The 18,107-nt window shown below is 43.9% G+C and overlaps 1 protein-coding gene across 3 annotated transcripts in view; it reads right to left on the reverse strand.

Moving 5' to 3' along the window:
* The window catches only part of LOC146175983 (kelch domain-containing protein 3-like), an 82,721-nt gene that overhangs the window by 17,964 nt on the left and 46,650 nt on the right, over window positions 1–18,107 (reverse strand). For all 3 annotated transcript variants that reach the window (XM_084582341.1, XM_084582342.1, XM_084582343.1), the window contains 4 exons: window positions 11,747–11,936; window positions 10,564–10,722; window positions 4,988–5,175; window positions 4,165–4,378 (listed from right to left, as the gene is read on the reverse strand). In XM_084582341.1, the coding sequence (XP_084438467.1) occupies window positions 4,165–4,378; window positions 4,988–5,175; window positions 10,564–10,722; window positions 11,747–11,936 (751 nt within the window). The remainder of the gene's footprint in view (window positions 1–4,164; window positions 4,379–4,987; window positions 5,176–10,563; window positions 10,723–11,746; window positions 11,937–18,107) is intronic.

The raw sequence follows: 18,107 nt of genomic DNA on the forward strand, positions 1-18,107 counted from the left end.
GAAGTTCCAAGACTCTGGATATCAGGGCTACAGAACGAAAAAAGAAAACAAAATCGTCATTTTTCACTTAAGGTAGCCACGAAGAGCAAGAGAGAGAGAGAAACAACGCCATTCCAGCAACACACAAAGCATCATCCCCGTGTCTACATTCTGCCTCACTACTTCCGTGCAACACTATGGAAGCTCTGTGTGTGCGCAACGGCGTGTCCGCTTTTGTTAGCGTTTTACGCAAGTTCAAGATTCGGTATTCAGTCGGTTGCCTCAAAGAAACGTGTCTTTTGCAGGGTGACTGGTCCTTCTATAGAACTGTCACAGCCAAACAAAATATTAGCAAAGGCACCTGACTAGCCCTATCCCTGCACCTCTCCAGAGCCCTTATCACATTCCTCCACTTTCTACATGGGAAAACAAACATAAAACACTAAGTTCGGCAAACCCTCCCCTGCAGAAAGCAAGAATTGAGAAGTAAAACTGCAAAAAGAAACGAATTTGCAAACTTTCTCCAAGTGAAGGTGTGTATGCGGGGCACACCAGCATAAGTTAAGAGGAGGGGAACACAGTTGCTGAGCCTCTGCGTTTGGTTTTTGCAGCATACTTCAGTACTAGAGTCATTTTGGAAAAGGCTTCACAATGCACATAAAAAGGTTGTTGCAGACTGCACCTTAAGTCTGTTAAGAGTGGAAACGGCTACTTAACAAAACTGTTTTCATTAACTGCACTGTCACTATCCTCAGTACAGTCTTCATCATCATTATTGGTACCATTAACAAAATGCATCATCACTGTCATCACCACTATCACCATCATGATCATAAACTAAATGCACCGCCATTGTCATCGCTAGTATCATCATTATCACTAACTGCAGTGTCATTTTCCTCGCTACTATCACCTTTATGCTAGAAAAGGGGAATTGCAATCTTCTTGTCACGAACCCTGTGTATAGCAGAGGTTTGCGTGCATGGCTGGGGATCGAAGGGATAGCGGTTAAATTCCCGATGGAGACTATACATTATTTTTTTCTAAGGCAGTGCAATGGACGTCTTCTGATCACACATGAGGCAAAAAAGGTTTTTGCCTCAAGAACATATTTCAGCAGGGGTCTCAAAGAAAACTTCCAAAGTGAGTTAGTACTAATAAACCTATGATGGTTTTTGCTGTACATGCACAGAAGCTTACATCTGTCCCACAGGGCTTTCACACATATACAGTGGCCTTCTTGTATATAAAATTTCAAGCTGTATTTATTCGAAAAAAAAGAAAGAAAAAAGAAAGAAGTCTACCAAGGAGTGTAAAAACAATTACTGTACAACCTCTCTACAATAGATTGAAAAAAAAAAAAAAAAAAAAAAAAGAAATAAACCTGATCTCGACATTTGGCACTGTGTGAGGTTTAAGATGATGCACTCTGCGTGCGTCATCTAGTCTTGTGAATGCTGGCAAAATCTGATGTTCATCTTGTCCCGTACTGCGACTGGTTCATTGCTACCAATGCTTATGTGCTGTTATCGCTCTCCACTTAGTTTATTCCACTTCCTTAGAGTTGCTCAAATGCCTGCAAAAGCCATGTTACTGCCGTACATGCAGTCTTCTATTCTGGATGTGACAACAATGGCTCGTGCGACTCTGATCGCTTACCAATTACCAAGCCCGCAGTATCAGCATCATACTGGACAACCAAAGCGTTAGGACTAATCGCAAAGTGAAGAAATACTGAACATTTTGGCAGTTTTGATGATGCTGTGGCTAAAATAAAGTCCCTAATGCATATATTCTTCTTCTTCTCTTTTCTGTCAATTTTAGCATTTCGTATTTAAAAATCAGCAACAAGAAAGTTGACTGCAGTCTTTTCTAAAAAAAATTTGAACATCAAAGTTTTAGGCTATATTTTTAAACAACAGATACCAGGCTTCAGTTCTACAAGGTTTCAGATTTTGGCCTGAGCCGAGACTGACTTCCAAAACCAGCTTTGAAGCATGACTTCAAGTAACTTTTGCAGCTTCAAGTAACTTGCAACAATCACATTGGGCTTGAAGTGGATATCTGAGTAGTTTTTAAGAAACTTTCCAGACTACGTTTCAAATAGAGTTCAATGTGTGCTGGTCAATTATCATGCTGCTTCTATAAAGATTTCAAAATATGCGAAGAAATCTTTTTTCAGAGTAAATGTCAGGGTGGGCACTGCAGTAGATGTTGGAATGTGCTTTAATATGGGTTTCAAAGAGTGCGTTTCAGAACACAGTCCAAAGCATTTGTTGAAACTGAGGCAGCAGAAACTGAATGAAATGATGATGACGCCTAACTCCGTCAAGAGTTTATGCTCTAAATTAGACTTTGCAGCACCCTTTGGTGCAGGTTACATTGCAATTTCAGGGAACCCTCACTAAAAGGGGTGTAGCAAAGGTTTTGGAACCCATGTCTGAGGATGGCTCTCGAACAGATTCCACTATCGTTTGGCGAGAAAGGGTGAAAAGGAGACGCACATTTCAGGCACGTCCCATTTTCTTTTTTTAGCAGGGGGACCACAGTTTCAGCTTCCACAGCACTGCACGGAACTGCCTCGCGAGGACAGAGCACACGGCATCTTTACCGTACCTGGTGCAGTGCAGCGCACGACCCTCCGTCTGTCTGGATTACAGCACGTCACTATTTCTTTCCTACGCAACACTGCCTCCGTCACCTGTGTCAGGGAGACCACAGAATTTGCCGCTGAGCTCATCCACACATTGAGCGAGTGCAAGACCTTTGGCGGAACATTTAAAACTCAGTCCCACACATGCAACAGACACCGTCGCAGCTGGTTTTACTTCATCCAGTAAGAAACGCTGCAGCGTCTTACTGAATCTAGAAGAAAAGACCCTGGTCACACGGTCTCTCACAATGCCTCTTTTTTTTTTATTAATGCAGCTTTAACTGAAGAAATAATGCAGGCTTCTTAATATATAGCTAGCCAATCAGTGTACCACTCATACTTCCAACAGGATTTGCTTGAACTTAAGGAAAAAATATCCCTGGCTGAAGCAGCCCTGGTGTGTGATTTTGAGCATGCGTATTAGCAGCGTGATCGGCACAAATACATAAATACCCTCTGAAGATCTTCATACACATTATATCCCATCTACAAGTGACCACAGTCCAAAGTAAACAGCTTCAAATTCTGTTTAACCCCTAACGAACAATTTTTTTTTAACGAAACTTCAACCGAAATGGTCTTTCAATGCCCACTCCAGCACATGTCGGCTCTACTAAAGTTTGTGCTGGACGGGCCCTACCGGTTGCAAACCGGGCACAGAGTTTTCTAAAATACATGATGCGCTGGCCTCGCCAGGAGCCAAAAAAAAAAAAAAAAAAAAAAAAAAAAAAAAAAAAAAAAAAAAAACAGCCAGCTTGAAATGAACATGGCTCATGCAAGTCTGCCAGGAGCTTCAAGGTCCCTGTACAAGGGAGGAGGTACACAAGGCAGTGTCTCAATGGTAGTAATACTACTAAAAATTATCACTGATATTACTATAATTACTGACATTTATCATTTTTATTAATTAATGTTAATTGTTAATAATAATTAAAAATAATTTATGTTATTATCAATATTTATTATTTGTGAACTATTGCAGTTACTATTTCATTTATTTAGATACACTAAAGGCCCTCTAGGGGCATTACATAAGGGGGGAAACATAGTAAGTATGCAATTCTTTGTTAAACAAACAACAAAAACAATGCTGATGATGAAGTCGCGCTCATTACCAACACGCACAGAGATATCACAGCGCATCCTTATAAACAAACACAATGCACTCATGGTGACACACGTGCAAAAGAAAGAATACAGTGGTAGGAAATGAGTCGCCAGAGTGATCCAGTATATTTACTGAAAGTGTAATGATCCCAGGTAAGTAATTAGTATTGGTGACTGAAATAAAGATAATTGTGTTATCATGCCGATTCCGGGTTGTAATTCAGTCCTCTCTTTTATTAGTAAGATTAACAGTCATTTTTCTACTTTTCCGTCTAAGCAAAAACGGGGTTAACTTTATGGGCATGGTTAATGCGATGTGACGTATGAGGTAGTAGTAGTACTAGTAGTAGTAGTAGCAGTGTAGTGTTTTAGTACTGTCTCCCGCGCACGGTGTCAAGTGCAGGGTCACCCATACACACACTCACAAGCAGAGTGGCTGCGGCGTCCCTCGGGCGCGATGCCGTCGACGCGCGGGTGCACCCAGCAGGCAGTGGCCGTGTCCAGGAAGGCCATGCGGTTGCAGTAGACCTCGCTCTGTGAGTGGTACGGACCCTGGCTGTCCCCCCGACCGCCCCACACGTACATGCGGCCACCGATGGCAGACGCTGAGTGGAAGTCTCGCCACTGCGGGGGTTGGCCCTGCACACAATGGACACAGCCGACCCACTGTCAGCCCCGTTACATCCAATGCAGGTCAAACATCGGAGGCTCCCGTCGACTGCTAACCCTTTCCCTTCAGACCAGCTCTTGCACCAGTGTGCTTGAGGGTGCAGGATGGTCAACGTTTTGATGCGACAGCATTATGATGATGATTTATTCTAGCAGAACGAGGGCAACTGACATTCTTAAGATGAAGCGTCCGCCCCAATTTTTTTAAATGCCGAAAGCGATACCAAACTCAATTAATAGTATTAATAATATGCATCGTTAACAGTATGCTTGCTGCTACCTACATTCTCAAAATGGTGTGCTTTGAGTCTGCAATGCAAATTACACTGCACCCAAAAGGTGGAGGAGTGTTGCTAGATTTCCACTGATGTTGAATCGACAATCAAAGGCCCAGACTATCTCTTTCTTTGGGCTGAAGCACACAATGGAAGAATCTAAATGCCTCCTCCTTCATGGTCGCCTTGGATTCCGTCGCATTTCCCTGGGCTGCCAATTTTCAGCCTCGCGCCACTTTCAAAGAATGGAAGACCAGTTCTGCATTTCAAACTGTGACCCAATGCCCCTTTCCTTTTTCCTCACCCTTGTAGGCACATACTGCCACTGCATGGTCTCCAAGTCGAGGTAGTGCACGTCCTGCGAGAACCGGTCCGCCTGCTCCTCAAAGCCGCCAAAGACGTACATACGGTGGCCCATGACACAGGCCGAGTGACCATCACGGGCGCCGGGCACGTGGCCACACACCTTCGGACGGCTCCACGTCATTGTGTCTGCACATGCCACATTTGTTCGTTCTGCTTACCAATGCACCATCAGTGTCAAAGCAGCATTACAGTGTCTACAAAAACAAATAAACAAAAGTACAAAAGTGACAAAAAACGATTTATAAAGCATAACTGCATGAAATAAAACTAACTTAATAAAATGTGCTACAGGAGATCAGAAAATGAAAATAGCAAGGCAATTTAAACCAACACCAACCAACTGAAACTCTCAGTTCCGCACATGCATCCAAAAGGTTTCACACAATGAAGCACACACGAAAGTCTGATTACACAGCAGTGGCGGTAAATGCAGCAGGCAGTCAAGCTTGTGACAACAATGAAGACTGAAAATGTCCCCGCAATTAATGACACAAAGGCCTTTTCAGACATGTTAAAACATTATTTTTTGGTATATGGCACCGTGTCCCTAGCTATGAGCAATTCCATGCATTTCTCGCATAACATACGCCCTTCCTCGAAAGTGAAACATCGCTGGCATTAATCTCTTAATACGGGAGGTCGAAAACTTTGGACTTCCACAGATACCATAGGAGTTCCAGAAGGCAGCTTGCAAGAAAATCCTGCTCTAAACTTCTGACGAAGCATGTACATTTACACTGATATCAGGCACCTATCACGCAACGTATAGCAAAACCAATTCCGATATCTAGGCTAATTTGTCTATACCACAGGCAAGATTAGCTGCAACCCACGATGGCGATGGCGATATGGCCGTACCTTTTTTAACGGGCGATCACCTGAGGGGCCTGTTGCCAGCTTTTTTATGCTTGCCACTGGATCAAGTCCTCTTCCACTACCTCCGATTAGTTCGTTTGCTTTATCTTGCTCAGTTCAGTGAAACCACCGCTATCCCATCGGCTACAGCTTACCAAGTGTCCTTATTTTTGGTCCACTCAGCAGCCTTATACCATGAACCACCGGGGGTCATAATAAGCGACAGGAGCAGTCAGTTCACGGCGGATGTTGTCGAGGAGCTCCTGGGTCCATACGCAACGAATTTTCGCCACTCCACACCCTGTCACCCACAAGCAAACGGCTTGACAGAGCGCATAAACAGGACGCTGATGAATATGCTTTCAATGTGCGCGGCCATGGATCACAAAAGAACTGAGACACCATCCCGTCTTTTGTTACACGTTTTTAATACTGCGACCCATGAGATGACAGGCTACAACAGCCCTTTCTTCTGTATGCCCATCCACCACGCTATACACCCTGGACACAGTCTTGCCCTTTTTCATTAAGTGACTATCAATGCATGAAGAAGACCCTGTGCCTTGTTTAAGAAGCTCAGCAAATGACCTGCCTGTAAACCATTACTTCGTAACAGCAGTTAAAGGCACACTGCGATGAGTGCCGTTGAGACATTAGCTACGCTCCGGGCAATGTTGCCTGGCTTTGGCGACCATTACAATGGCATGGCCTTCACTAGGAACTGATGGCTCACTATGATCGCTCTTACACCGCTATCACCCGCATTAGTGATGTGACCAACAAGATTGCATGTATCATTATGGCAGGGCGCTGTTTGACAAAGATAAAACTATCCCAATTTGCATTCTTGAAGCCTTGCCCGGTGGGCTTGACAATTTTAAATTGACCAGGCCGAGAGTGGCGGACATTCAGTTCTTAAAACTGTCGCCAAGAAGTTCTTGCTATCGGTGCCGCCAAATGTACCGCCCAAATAAAAGCCTGAGAAACTGCCACATAGCAATCAGACGATCGCGACAGGCAGCAGCTGTACTGGCTAGCTGCCTTCCTGAATGTCAACTGGACTATCATTACGGATCTGGAGAAAATGCAGGACCTCGGCTTCAGTTTCATGCAAAGAAATACACCAAAAATAACAGCACGGGGTGCAGAAGTTGCATACGCTGCCGCTGCTGCCGACCGCTCGCGACTTCTCGATCAGCAGTGGTGCCTCTCACGGCCTCTTTTGTCCGCAAACCACACTTCTTCATGACTACTAGGAGCACTGAAGAACTCTGGTATTGCGCTTCCTATCAGAGATTCAACCAAGTTTCTTAAAAGGTGATTCACGCAGCCATAGTAATGCTGGAACATGAAACATTTATATTTGGCTCAGGCAGCATGTGTCCAAAAACAGAATCGGCTGCAAAAGTGAAGCTGCTTACCAAACACTACAGAAAATGAAGGAAAAAAAAAACCTGTAGCAACGCTTAAGCCACCCTAAAAATAGTGGAATGCAAACCAATGTTATGTTGTTGCTATAGGTTTCTTTCTCTGCAGCCTAACATGCTCGTAGTCACTTTCTTATTGTCGCTATTTTTTTAAGCACTTATAGGAAGCTGTGGGTTTTACCTACTTCCACTGCTCTCGGCACCTGTACATTTTGTCACGTCACACGGTCTCATAACGTTACACGCCTTAGAGATCCTAGAGTCGCAAAGCCCTTGAAAGATTGATGCATATTCCTAAATCTGCACCCAACTGCCCATATATGGCAACACCACGACTGAAGGGAATAGCAGTACCATATCTGCACAGATATAACAAACTTTTTTCCTTGGATTATCCATTTCAGAAAGCATCTCTTGTTACATTCAGGAACAAAGGTTGAAATACAATGACATTCCTTTTTTTTGGGTGCTCAAGATAGCAAAAAAGAACAAGTTTCAACATCAGGCTCGTAAGCTGCTAGGAGGAGCCAGCTCTAAGACAGCACTGGAGCCAAGTGGCGCAAAGAGAGGGTGGCTACAGGTGTGGAATGAAAGTGGTACGGTCCATTGAGAAAGAGGAGAGAGAAGGCACCGAGACAGCTGAGTGGGGCAAGGAAATAAAAACGAAAACTTTACATGCCATTTCCATTTGTTTTCCCGAGCCCTCTGACTGTAGCGGGCTCTTACACCACCATCACCTTTATTAGCGATGTGACCAACGAGGTTGTATGTATCATTATTGCAGGGCACTGTTTGACAAAGGTAAAACTATCCCAAGTTGCACACTTGAAGCCCCACGCGGTGGGCTTCAGCTACACAGAGGGAAATGCAACGCGCCGAAAAGACAAAGACTATGCATTATGTACTATGGAAGAAGACGAAGTGAATGGTATGTGTGCGCACAAAGCCAGCACCTTTAATATCCAGTCTTTCGTGAAGGCCTCGAATGTAACAATATGCCTATCTCGTTACTCAAGTGCTGCTAGTATACAAGCCCTTTTTGTTTTGTTCATTTCAGTAGCATTTCAGATCTTTCCCTATTAGGCATGTTTCAATGTATGCTATTATTTTTCCTTCTTGTATGCTCTATTTCATCCTTGGTTTCCATTAAGTAATGCCTGCACAAATCCTGAAGCATGCATGAATGAATAAACAAGCAAAGTCCCCTTTCAACTCCAGAATGCAGACACTAATAAGCGGACTGGCTAAGTTGAGCAACATAACACATTTTTTTTTTTTTTACCAAATATGTCACCAAAATGGCAAACTCTAAACATTACCGTAGACAACTGCAGCTTCGACGCTACGCAGACTAGTAAATGATGATGACATTACGACACAGGTGGGGAAACCAGCACGAAGCCAAGCAATAAGCACGGGTATCCCAAACCACTATACGCTCAATCACCAGGCTGTTAAAGTCAAGCCATTAATGGTCCTTCTGCTTTCCTCGCTTTAAAGCACTGCAACAACACAGTACACGCTTAAGATGCCAGCAGACTCTCATATAAAGTACACTAAACTAACACCAATGCATACTAAACTGAAACTTCAACAGGGCAAAAAATTAGAGTGAGGCTGATCGACGGCCACACAATATCACACTTGCCAACATTATATTACCACCCCGTCGTGGTGATGCAGTGGTAAGACGCCCGACTACTGTGCCGGAGTACCCGGGTTCGGTCCCGACCGTCGGCGGCTGCGTTTGGATGGTGGCGAAACGAAGAGGCATCCGTGTGCTGTGCGATGTCAGCACATGTTAAAGATCCCCAGGTGGTCGAAATTACTCCGTAGCCCTCCACTACCGACTCCTCTTTCTCTCTTTCCACTTGACCTTCCTCCCTTTCCATACAGCATAGTTAAGGTGTCCACGGAGACAAGTGTGACTGATACTGCGCCCTTCCCTTCCTGTGAACCAACCAATTATTATTATTATTATAACCACCACCACTGCTACTTCACAGAGTTCATTCCTTAACCTGAATTGGCTCAATTCAAATAGCTGCTTTGTTGGAGCTGACACTTTGATCCTGTTAAGATTAAGTGATGACTGTGAGAGTATGTTCCCCTAAATTTGACATCCAAAACATTTCGGTGACATAAGAGCTTGAGTTATCAGGAATTGACCATGTTACACATAAGGAAAACTCGTTCTAGTCTAAGCTGATGAACTTCTACTCCCAGTTGTGTGCTTTCTTTCCCCCTCCATGTCCAATGCCATTCACCAAATTCCTCTTCCAAATGATGGGCTCCAGAGCTCTATTCTTTCCCCGACATTCTGGCATACAAGAGTTAAGAAGGGACACCGACTAACTGGGTGCTTGGGAAAAAAAATTTTCAAATGATAATCCTCGGCCTGCTCTTTGGCAATTGCAACTAAAAAAGGGCCAAATGGGTCTGACTAGGGTTCATACTACAAAAGGTTCCAGCTAGTAGCTGTACACCTCTGAAACGAGCCTATTTACTTTCACAAAACCGTGAACAGTTCTCTTTTGCTTTTGTGTTTATTCATATCAACAGGGGTCGATGTTGGTCTTGCATTTATGCTTCCAGGCAAGACCTCAATGTTCGGTAAAATCAATCCTCCCCCATTCTCGGCGTTCTTAAAGAAATAACACCATGGTCAGCTCTTGGTCATTCACACTTGACTAAAACTATGCTTATGAGGAGCTGGAATACCAACAGCGTCAACTCAAAACGTTGAATGGCAAACCTTACCGCCAAAACAGAGCACAAAATACTACCTGTTATCGAAAAATACTAACCCGCAAAACATTTTCTATGTAAACGTCTTCGCGTCATCAAAATTAAGACCTAGTGTAGTCATGCCTGGCTCGAGAAAGACTCGCCACCGACAGGTTCATACTGTCAATTTCAATAAACTGGATATTAAACCTAAGCGAGATCAGAATTAACAACTGCCAGCTAAACGATGCGGAACTTAATTCAACAGGGCCAGACGTTCTCACATGGAATGCAATCACAAAGGTTCTGTCTGTTTATTGCATGGATTCATGCTTGAAAACCGGATTACATTTTAGGCATTCATACCATACTTCCCCGCATGCCTTTAAAAAAAAAAAAAAAAGCTTAGGAATCGAGTCCTCGTCTGTCAAAACAAATATGCCAGCCTACACAATCACACAAGGCTGCCTGACACTGAGAGTAAAAAATAAGTAAGGTCACTCACTGGTGTCAAATCGATAGAGAACATTGCAGGCCCCATCATCATTGCGGCCACCCCAGAGGTAGGCGTAGTCACCATACGACACGACCGTGTGACCGTACCTCTGGAAGGGCACGTCGTCAGGGTGGGACTGCGTCTGCACCAGCGCCCACCGGAGGGACACTGCACAGCAGCCAAGAGAAGTCAAGCCAAGGCAAATCAAGCCAAGGCTCCGCCACTACTCTCGCATTGGCGTAAGGCTAAGCCTTTCCATGTCCCGTTTTTACTCAGAGTACCAGCGCTGCAAGTCTTGTTTGCATCTAGCTATGCTTGGTCAAGTGCTGTTACAGTAACAAAAATGGTGGCTTGTATTGCATTTTTCAGCAAGTGGCAATTTTCGAAGCTTTTATTTGTTCCACCCACCTGCCATACTCAAATATCACAACAATGACTTTCCTGTCATTTTCTGTTGTACCATGCTGTGCAGAAAATATATATATATATATATATATATATATATATATATATATATATATATATATATATATATATATATATGTGTATGCATATATGCTCGGGTGGGCCCTTAATGAATTCAAAACAGTTAACTCTGCTAAGCACAGGCAAAAAAGTAAAAAGCAGACACACTAATAATAGCGCAACAAATTAAATGGCTCATCCATAGCATGTTGCCAGGCCTTCAAATTAACTACATGCAGCATGCAGCAATAAGAAAGCTCACATTTGAACTAGCGGGCAACCCACTGCCCCTCTTACAAGTCTGAAGCTACTGAACAGGAAAGAAAATGCCCCATCCGACTTTTTCAGCAATAAATGCCGTTCAAACACAATTCAGAAACACAGACTGAGTGCCTATGCTGACCAGTGTTCCTTCGACACACTTCCATCACAAAAATGCACGGGTGCAGACTGACCTAAACAGAGCATAATATGGCTTTCTAACCCAAAGTAATGCTAGTTACCAATTGACAGTCGAGAGCAAAGACACGTGCATTCTGGCTTTTCAACTTTTCAATGACATGTGATAGCTTTCGATTTCTGGCAAGAATTCCTGCTCTTGGAAATGACAAAGGCCAGGTGGTCGAAATTATCCCCTATGAAGCCTCTCATAGCCCGAGTCACTTTGGGACTACTCATCACCATCTTGCATGCACAAACGAAAGAAAACAGGGGGGGGGCTGCCTGCCTGTGTTGAGGATGTGCACATCGATTGGCTTGCGGGTGTTGTAGTCCTCGCCCGTGCAGTAGCCGCCGAACGAGTACACCTTGCCGTTGATGGCCACGGCCGCATGGTTCACGCGGCGTGGCCCACCCTCCAGCCGCACTGTCCACATCCTGCCGTGGCAACCTCCTGTTCTACGGACGGATGTCGGGCCCTGGGAGGAGAGAACACACAGAGGTTTACGTACTGCCGGCGAAAGCACACATAAAGAGATGAAGCTCCTCAATAAAAGGCAGAAAATTTGAACAGAGCGTAAAAGCCGGCAACATGTTACTCGGCCCGGAAAGTAGACGCTGAGGGAAGAAAAGTGGTAGGAAAAGTATGAAGCGTGCAAAAATGAAAATATAAAACAAAAGGAACCTGTCACAGAGTAAAGGCACAAGCCCTCTCCGAGTGGTGACACAAAGTGTGCTAAAAGGACCAATGTCAAGCAAACACGCAAATCAAGAAATGTTCAGAGCATACTCGAGCAGCAAATCCTACTACAGACAAAAAGCGGTCAAGGCTCTCCGCTGCAAAGTAACCGTGGTAGCTATGTTTAAAAAGGCAACGAAATGCAAGAATGCACTTATCTGTCCAGTTTCGTTACATTTTCAAATTTTCTTCCAAAACTCCTAGGATTCAATTCTGGGCATTTTAGTGACAATGCAGCAACATCATATCTCGAGACAGTAACCTGCTACAAGTTTAGACTACGGCAAAGTTTGCTAACATCACCCTTATGCATCAAGGTACCTAATTATTAATATCACACAATGTAGGACCAGACAATCATTCAGGAATAGGAGAAACGCACCAAGAAAACTGATTGCACTCGTTCATCAGAACAACCAGTCTGACACAAGTCCCACATGACAAGCACTACTGCTTCTTCCTAAGCTTGAGTTACCATAGCAGATGTACAAAAGCAACACAGACTGTGAAGCGCCAAAAATTGAAAATCTACCTGCACACTTGCGCAGAACGTCTCAAAGTGGACACACACTCTCAGGTACTCAGAACACGGGAAGCGTTTCACACAACAGGCTCTGCAACATTGATCTTGGCAAAAACACAACCTGAAAACAGTCGTCACAGAGCATGCAAAACACGAAACCTGAACACTACAACGTCCTTGTGCGACCTGATCAGCAAGTAAAACAATACAGAAAGGAAATGGCAGTTTACATCTGGTTTGCCCTGAGTCGCTGGAACCTCTTCACCAACTCTGCTTCTCCAGTAACAGCACCACGCTACCAAAAGCAACATCACACGTCAGGCCAGCAGTGACACTATGTCCTGTCTCTGTGGTACCAATACGGGGAAAATATGAAGCTGGGGGTTTATAATAGCTGTAACCCCCACCAACGAGACGTGTAATAAAGCAAAACTGCCAGGCTCAAAAGTGCCAGCCAATGAAATGAAATGTGCAACAACAACAGAAGCTGCACGTGAGCACTGCAAGCAGACGACGCAACAACCGTCTGCTACAGCAGCCGAGAGATAGATCGGAGATGCGCCAAGACGGTTAACACAATGTGCGTTGGCAGCCAGTACACGTGCCCCTTATCTCTGGCAGCACATAATGCACCACAGAAGATAGCAGTCTGCTACGCAAAAAGGAAGCATCTGCTTCAGCTGACAAACCGTGCGAGTCTGACCGTGAAAATACTTGACCGTTCCCTCCCTTCCCGCTCCTCTTACAAGGCCAAACAATGATAAAATGCTGGCTGGTTCTGGCAGGCTTGACAGCAACAATGCGTAGTTGTTGAACAAGCCATATGCAATGGGCACTCTCCGAGGAAAAAAAAACTGCAAAGAGTGAAAGCGATGAGTCCGCCGCTTGTGGCCAAGAACTGGCCATAACCTACCAGCCAGTTTACGTAGTGAAAAATACTCAATGCTCCTGCATCCTCAAGAGCATCTAGTTTTGTGCACTCCAAGAAAAAAAAAAGCCTTCCACAGAAAAGGTTTGCATGTAATAAATTTCAATCCTCTCCCCAATGCATTTTTTTTTAAATGTGCTTTCCCTCTTGAATTCCACAACATGAAATGTACAGCAGGCAACCAACAGCACAGGCACCAAACCGTGGGAAGCAAACCACGCTACTGAACTGGTTTTGCTGCTCATTAAAAGTGCACAAAAGCATGACAAGCAAAAAAATACCAGAATTAGCAAGTGCCCTATTCCCCATATAGCTACAAACTTGTTAGCGACCATGAATTTCCAGTGAAATCAAGAGCAGCTGCAACAAGGAAGTGCAGAAAAAACCAACCTTTGTATCCCGACACGAGGGTACCAGAACGAAACAAGCAGAAAAAAAGAAGAGGCGGTAGCAACCAGCATTTCTGTGCCTCTGTGCATAGCACATGACCTTGCCGATGGTCCAACAGACAGAATGCAACAATCAAAAGCGGTATGTGCTTGCCTTGAGACCACGACAGAGACAATGCGTAACACAGTAAAAAAAACTGCAGTGTGCTTTCTTCATCACTACGCAGGACCTACTTCTTTTGTTCTAAGCTCTTCTGTCTTTCCTTCGTACCCTGAGCAAGCACCACTATCTGCTTCACATCCACACTCCCCCCGAACCTTCTAATTCTATCCTAATAGCACGCCGTTATTTTAATGACACACAACATTACCCGCGCTCTTTCCTTCCTCATTCCCTAAGACATTGTTCTCTGCCACTGACCTTCCTCAGAAAAAGAAAAAAAATGATAAACGAGTCGCACACACAACTGCAGCAAGAATCCCATGACAGAAAGCAAAACAAAAATGTCACCTGTATAAAGTGAAAGTGCCGCTACTGCGGCGAGTGAGCACCTATGCTATGAGAACAGCAAGCCCTGAATTGATTGAATTGAAAATAACTTCTGCTCGCTATGAATTGCGCAATTATTACGATAAACTGAAGTGGTAAAAGCAGTGAGAATGGCAGCCAAGAGATGAAAACTGCGGAGCCCACACAAGCTGAATTAGTGCACAAGTTCCAAGCAATTTGAGCTCTCTTATTGCCAATTACGCTATTGGCTCACGGTGTTCTAGTCTTACCCTAACCTTCACGCAGTAGCAGTTGGCATAACAACGATGAATTAAGTTAGATTGTACAGAACAATAAAGACACTGCACCAGCTTGCACAGCTTAGAGGTTTTCAAAGGGACATCCAAGGATTGGTTGGTTGGTTGGTTTGAAGGGTTTAACATCCCAAAGCGACTCAGGCTATGAGAGACACCGTAGTGGAGGGCTCCGGAAATTTCAACCACCCGGGGTTCTTTAACGTGCACTGACATCGCACAGCACACAGGCACCTTGAAAAACATCCTCGTTGACACTTGTATCCATTAATGTAGACAGTACTGTAAACACACAGCTATAAGTAAGTGCCTGTATGATAAACCTCGTAGAAACGTTTTTCCACAACAAAAAGCGTGGCTGAGCAACGTGGACAGCAGCATAATGTCCTTCTCCTATCTTCCTTTAACCGTGCGGTCCTAACTTTCCGAGTGGCATTAACAACAAGCCAAAAAGCTCAGATTAACATCATTTTCTCACCCTTCAGACAAAAGAGTCTTCCTATAAGTTGTGAAGATGAATTTCTGTGGCAACTTTCCAGCCATCCAAAGCAACTGCCATTCATAAAATGCATGCCAACACGTGTTCCATTGCGCTCTGGGTGTGCAACATCTATGTCTGAAGGAATAGGAAAGAGTGCCGTTTAAAGACGCTGCAAACGTGCACGGAACACCCACTTCGCATTTCATGCAGCTGTTTGATCCCAATAATTGCAGGTCATTTGCTACTGCTACCTTCTTCTAGTGCTTTTTCTTTCCTTTGTACTTTTATTTTACAGCTTCATGAAATACTGAAGGCATTATTTGTGCATATCGCAACAGATTACAATGTGCTGCTCTCAAATTAGCTGGTCATTGTTGCTCTTGCTTAGAGTAACACAAGGAAGAGAAATGTGGCACGCAAGCTTTTCCTTCAACAGCCTCAAGTGCAACTCAGTCACTTGCAAATCTTAATGGACTGCTTATCGTGAGAGAGGCAATTACAGTGTCATGCAGCAACCCTTCAAGAGGAAATGAGTCTAAACCAGTGAAAGGAGCTCAACAATCAACTTGGCCAGCTAGAGGCAGACCTCTCAGTCACTAGTGGATGTTTTACGTAATTCTGAAATTTCACTTTTTGTGATTAAAAACAACATTTTTTTTCCACTTTCCAAACCAGGCGTAGTATGGTATGGTGGGTGGGGCTCGAAGCTGGACATGCACTATGCCACAGTGAACATTTGTGGGCTAATTTTGATTAACAGAGGCTCTTTTGGCATGCACTTGAATCGCCCAGAACACAAGAGAGTTTCAGCATTTCACCTCCACAGGAATGTGATGCCCATGTTCTTGGATTCAGCAGTTAAACAACATCAATAAACTGTTGGCATCTCGAATGTGGCATTGCATGCCCTACCTCTACCCAGTCACCTCTAAGGTCTCCTAATATCAACACCGCTCACAAAATAATGCAGCTCATTAGCCCAGCATTAAGACCGACCCAAAACGAAACCAAATGTAGAAAACGGCCAATATTTACTGCGCTAGTAAATTATATTGTTAGTCGTAACTGTAGTGCATTAGGAGAGAAAGGTTTTTAAAAACAGAAATAGAACGATGAGATGAAAACCACATCCATCGGGACCCTTAGATCCCGAGTCGAGATGCTACCCTTTGGCCACGCAGGCACATACGTATGGCATGGTTATAGCAGGGCTTTGTATTTATGTCGCCTGGTCTTGTTCATAATGACATTGTTACGACTGTGTCCTAATGAGTAGCCGCGAGACAATAGAGACAAATTAAGAGATTTGTGACAGAGAGTAGTAAAATGCATATATGAAAACGAGGAGCCACAACCACCAGCCCCCCTCCTCGTTTCTGCATGTTGTGTGACAGTATGCAATCCGTTTTCTCTCGAAATGAAATTCGCCAGATAGCCTCGCATCCCCTCAATTCAATACAGCTAAAAGGCATCCACGTGACAGGGGTTTACTTAAGAAAGAGTCGTAGCATGGGGAAAAAACAGAGCTCCTGAGAAAAGAAGACCTGTTTGGCTTTAAGCCTGCTCTGTTAGACAAGGAGTGATCACCTCAACTCCTTTCACCTGCAGAAGTTTATGAGACCTAATTGGCTGATCATGCCCTTTTCAGACCCCAGAAAAGCTAAACTTGTCAGCATTAATCCAAATACAAATTTCCCAAGCTTGAGCGTTTCCTTGAAAGCACATGAATTTTGTGGTTGCAGATCCAACAGTTCAGTTTTCTCCGTAGTGTCTGCTTCGGCCCTATTTGCAAAGGGAAATATGCATCTTATCACGTGTACCTAGTCAAACACAGCCCTATAAAGTGCATATTCAATTATTTAAATAAAAATTTAGAACAGTTGCATTCCAATGGCTGAGAAATATGGGAGCTGTTTGGCCACTGGGAGCCAAAATCTTATGCAACAGAATTGACAGGTTGCTCAAACCCGCCCCTACTGTTACAAGGTTCTAGAGAAGCCGACTACAAGGGAGCACAGTGAGTAGCCTCAGACTTACTTCCAATAGCAATTAGGATACTCAAGCAAATAACAACCATAAATGTCAGATGTACATCACTATGCCCACTGAGTCTGATGAGAATGTAAAGTGGATTTAAAAACCTGGTGACCTTTCACCTTATTCAGACCTTGCAAACTAGGTTAAAAGATCCAATTGCATGGGGCTGAGTAAGAACACTATATATGCTTAGTTACGACACATGCCGCTTTGTTCCAGGACCATTCAATATTACTCGGAAAAAAAGAAGAAAGGAATGCAATCTAGCAATGTTCTCTCCCTTCAGAAAGTCCGATTTCCTGTCAAACATTCAGTTTTCTTTTCAAACTTTTACTCTTGCACACACATCAGACTCGACCTGCAAATGCTTGTTCCAGCTGCCAGTGCTTATTATAGCTGCCCATCCTGAGTTTACAGAACTTGCACAGGAAATGCAGAAAAAAAAAATAAAGGAACGCGGTTATATGTTCATCCTGTTGAGCATACTCTTGGTATAGAATAGACAGTTCCTTCAGATAAGGAACACCTCACAGCAAGGCTCAGCTAATAAATACACAACACAACTAAAATATGACAGCCTGTCTCGCCATTCACTGTAAATGGGAGTAAACGCAAGTAGGTCTAAGCATGTGGCATAGACGTGCACTTCGGTGGCAAAGCAAGAACCAAAGCCAGCACCCACTCATTAAACCTTAATCTCATAAAAAAAGAAGGTGAGGAACTTGCGTCCCGGAGCTTACTTGTAACAT

Source organism: Amblyomma maculatum, chromosome 10 (genome assembly GCF_055883805.1).
Source record: "Amblyomma maculatum isolate TAMU_Amacu chromosome 10, ASM5588380v1, whole genome shotgun sequence".
NCBI lineage: Eukaryota > Metazoa > Arthropoda > Arachnida > Ixodida > Ixodidae > Amblyomma > Amblyomma maculatum.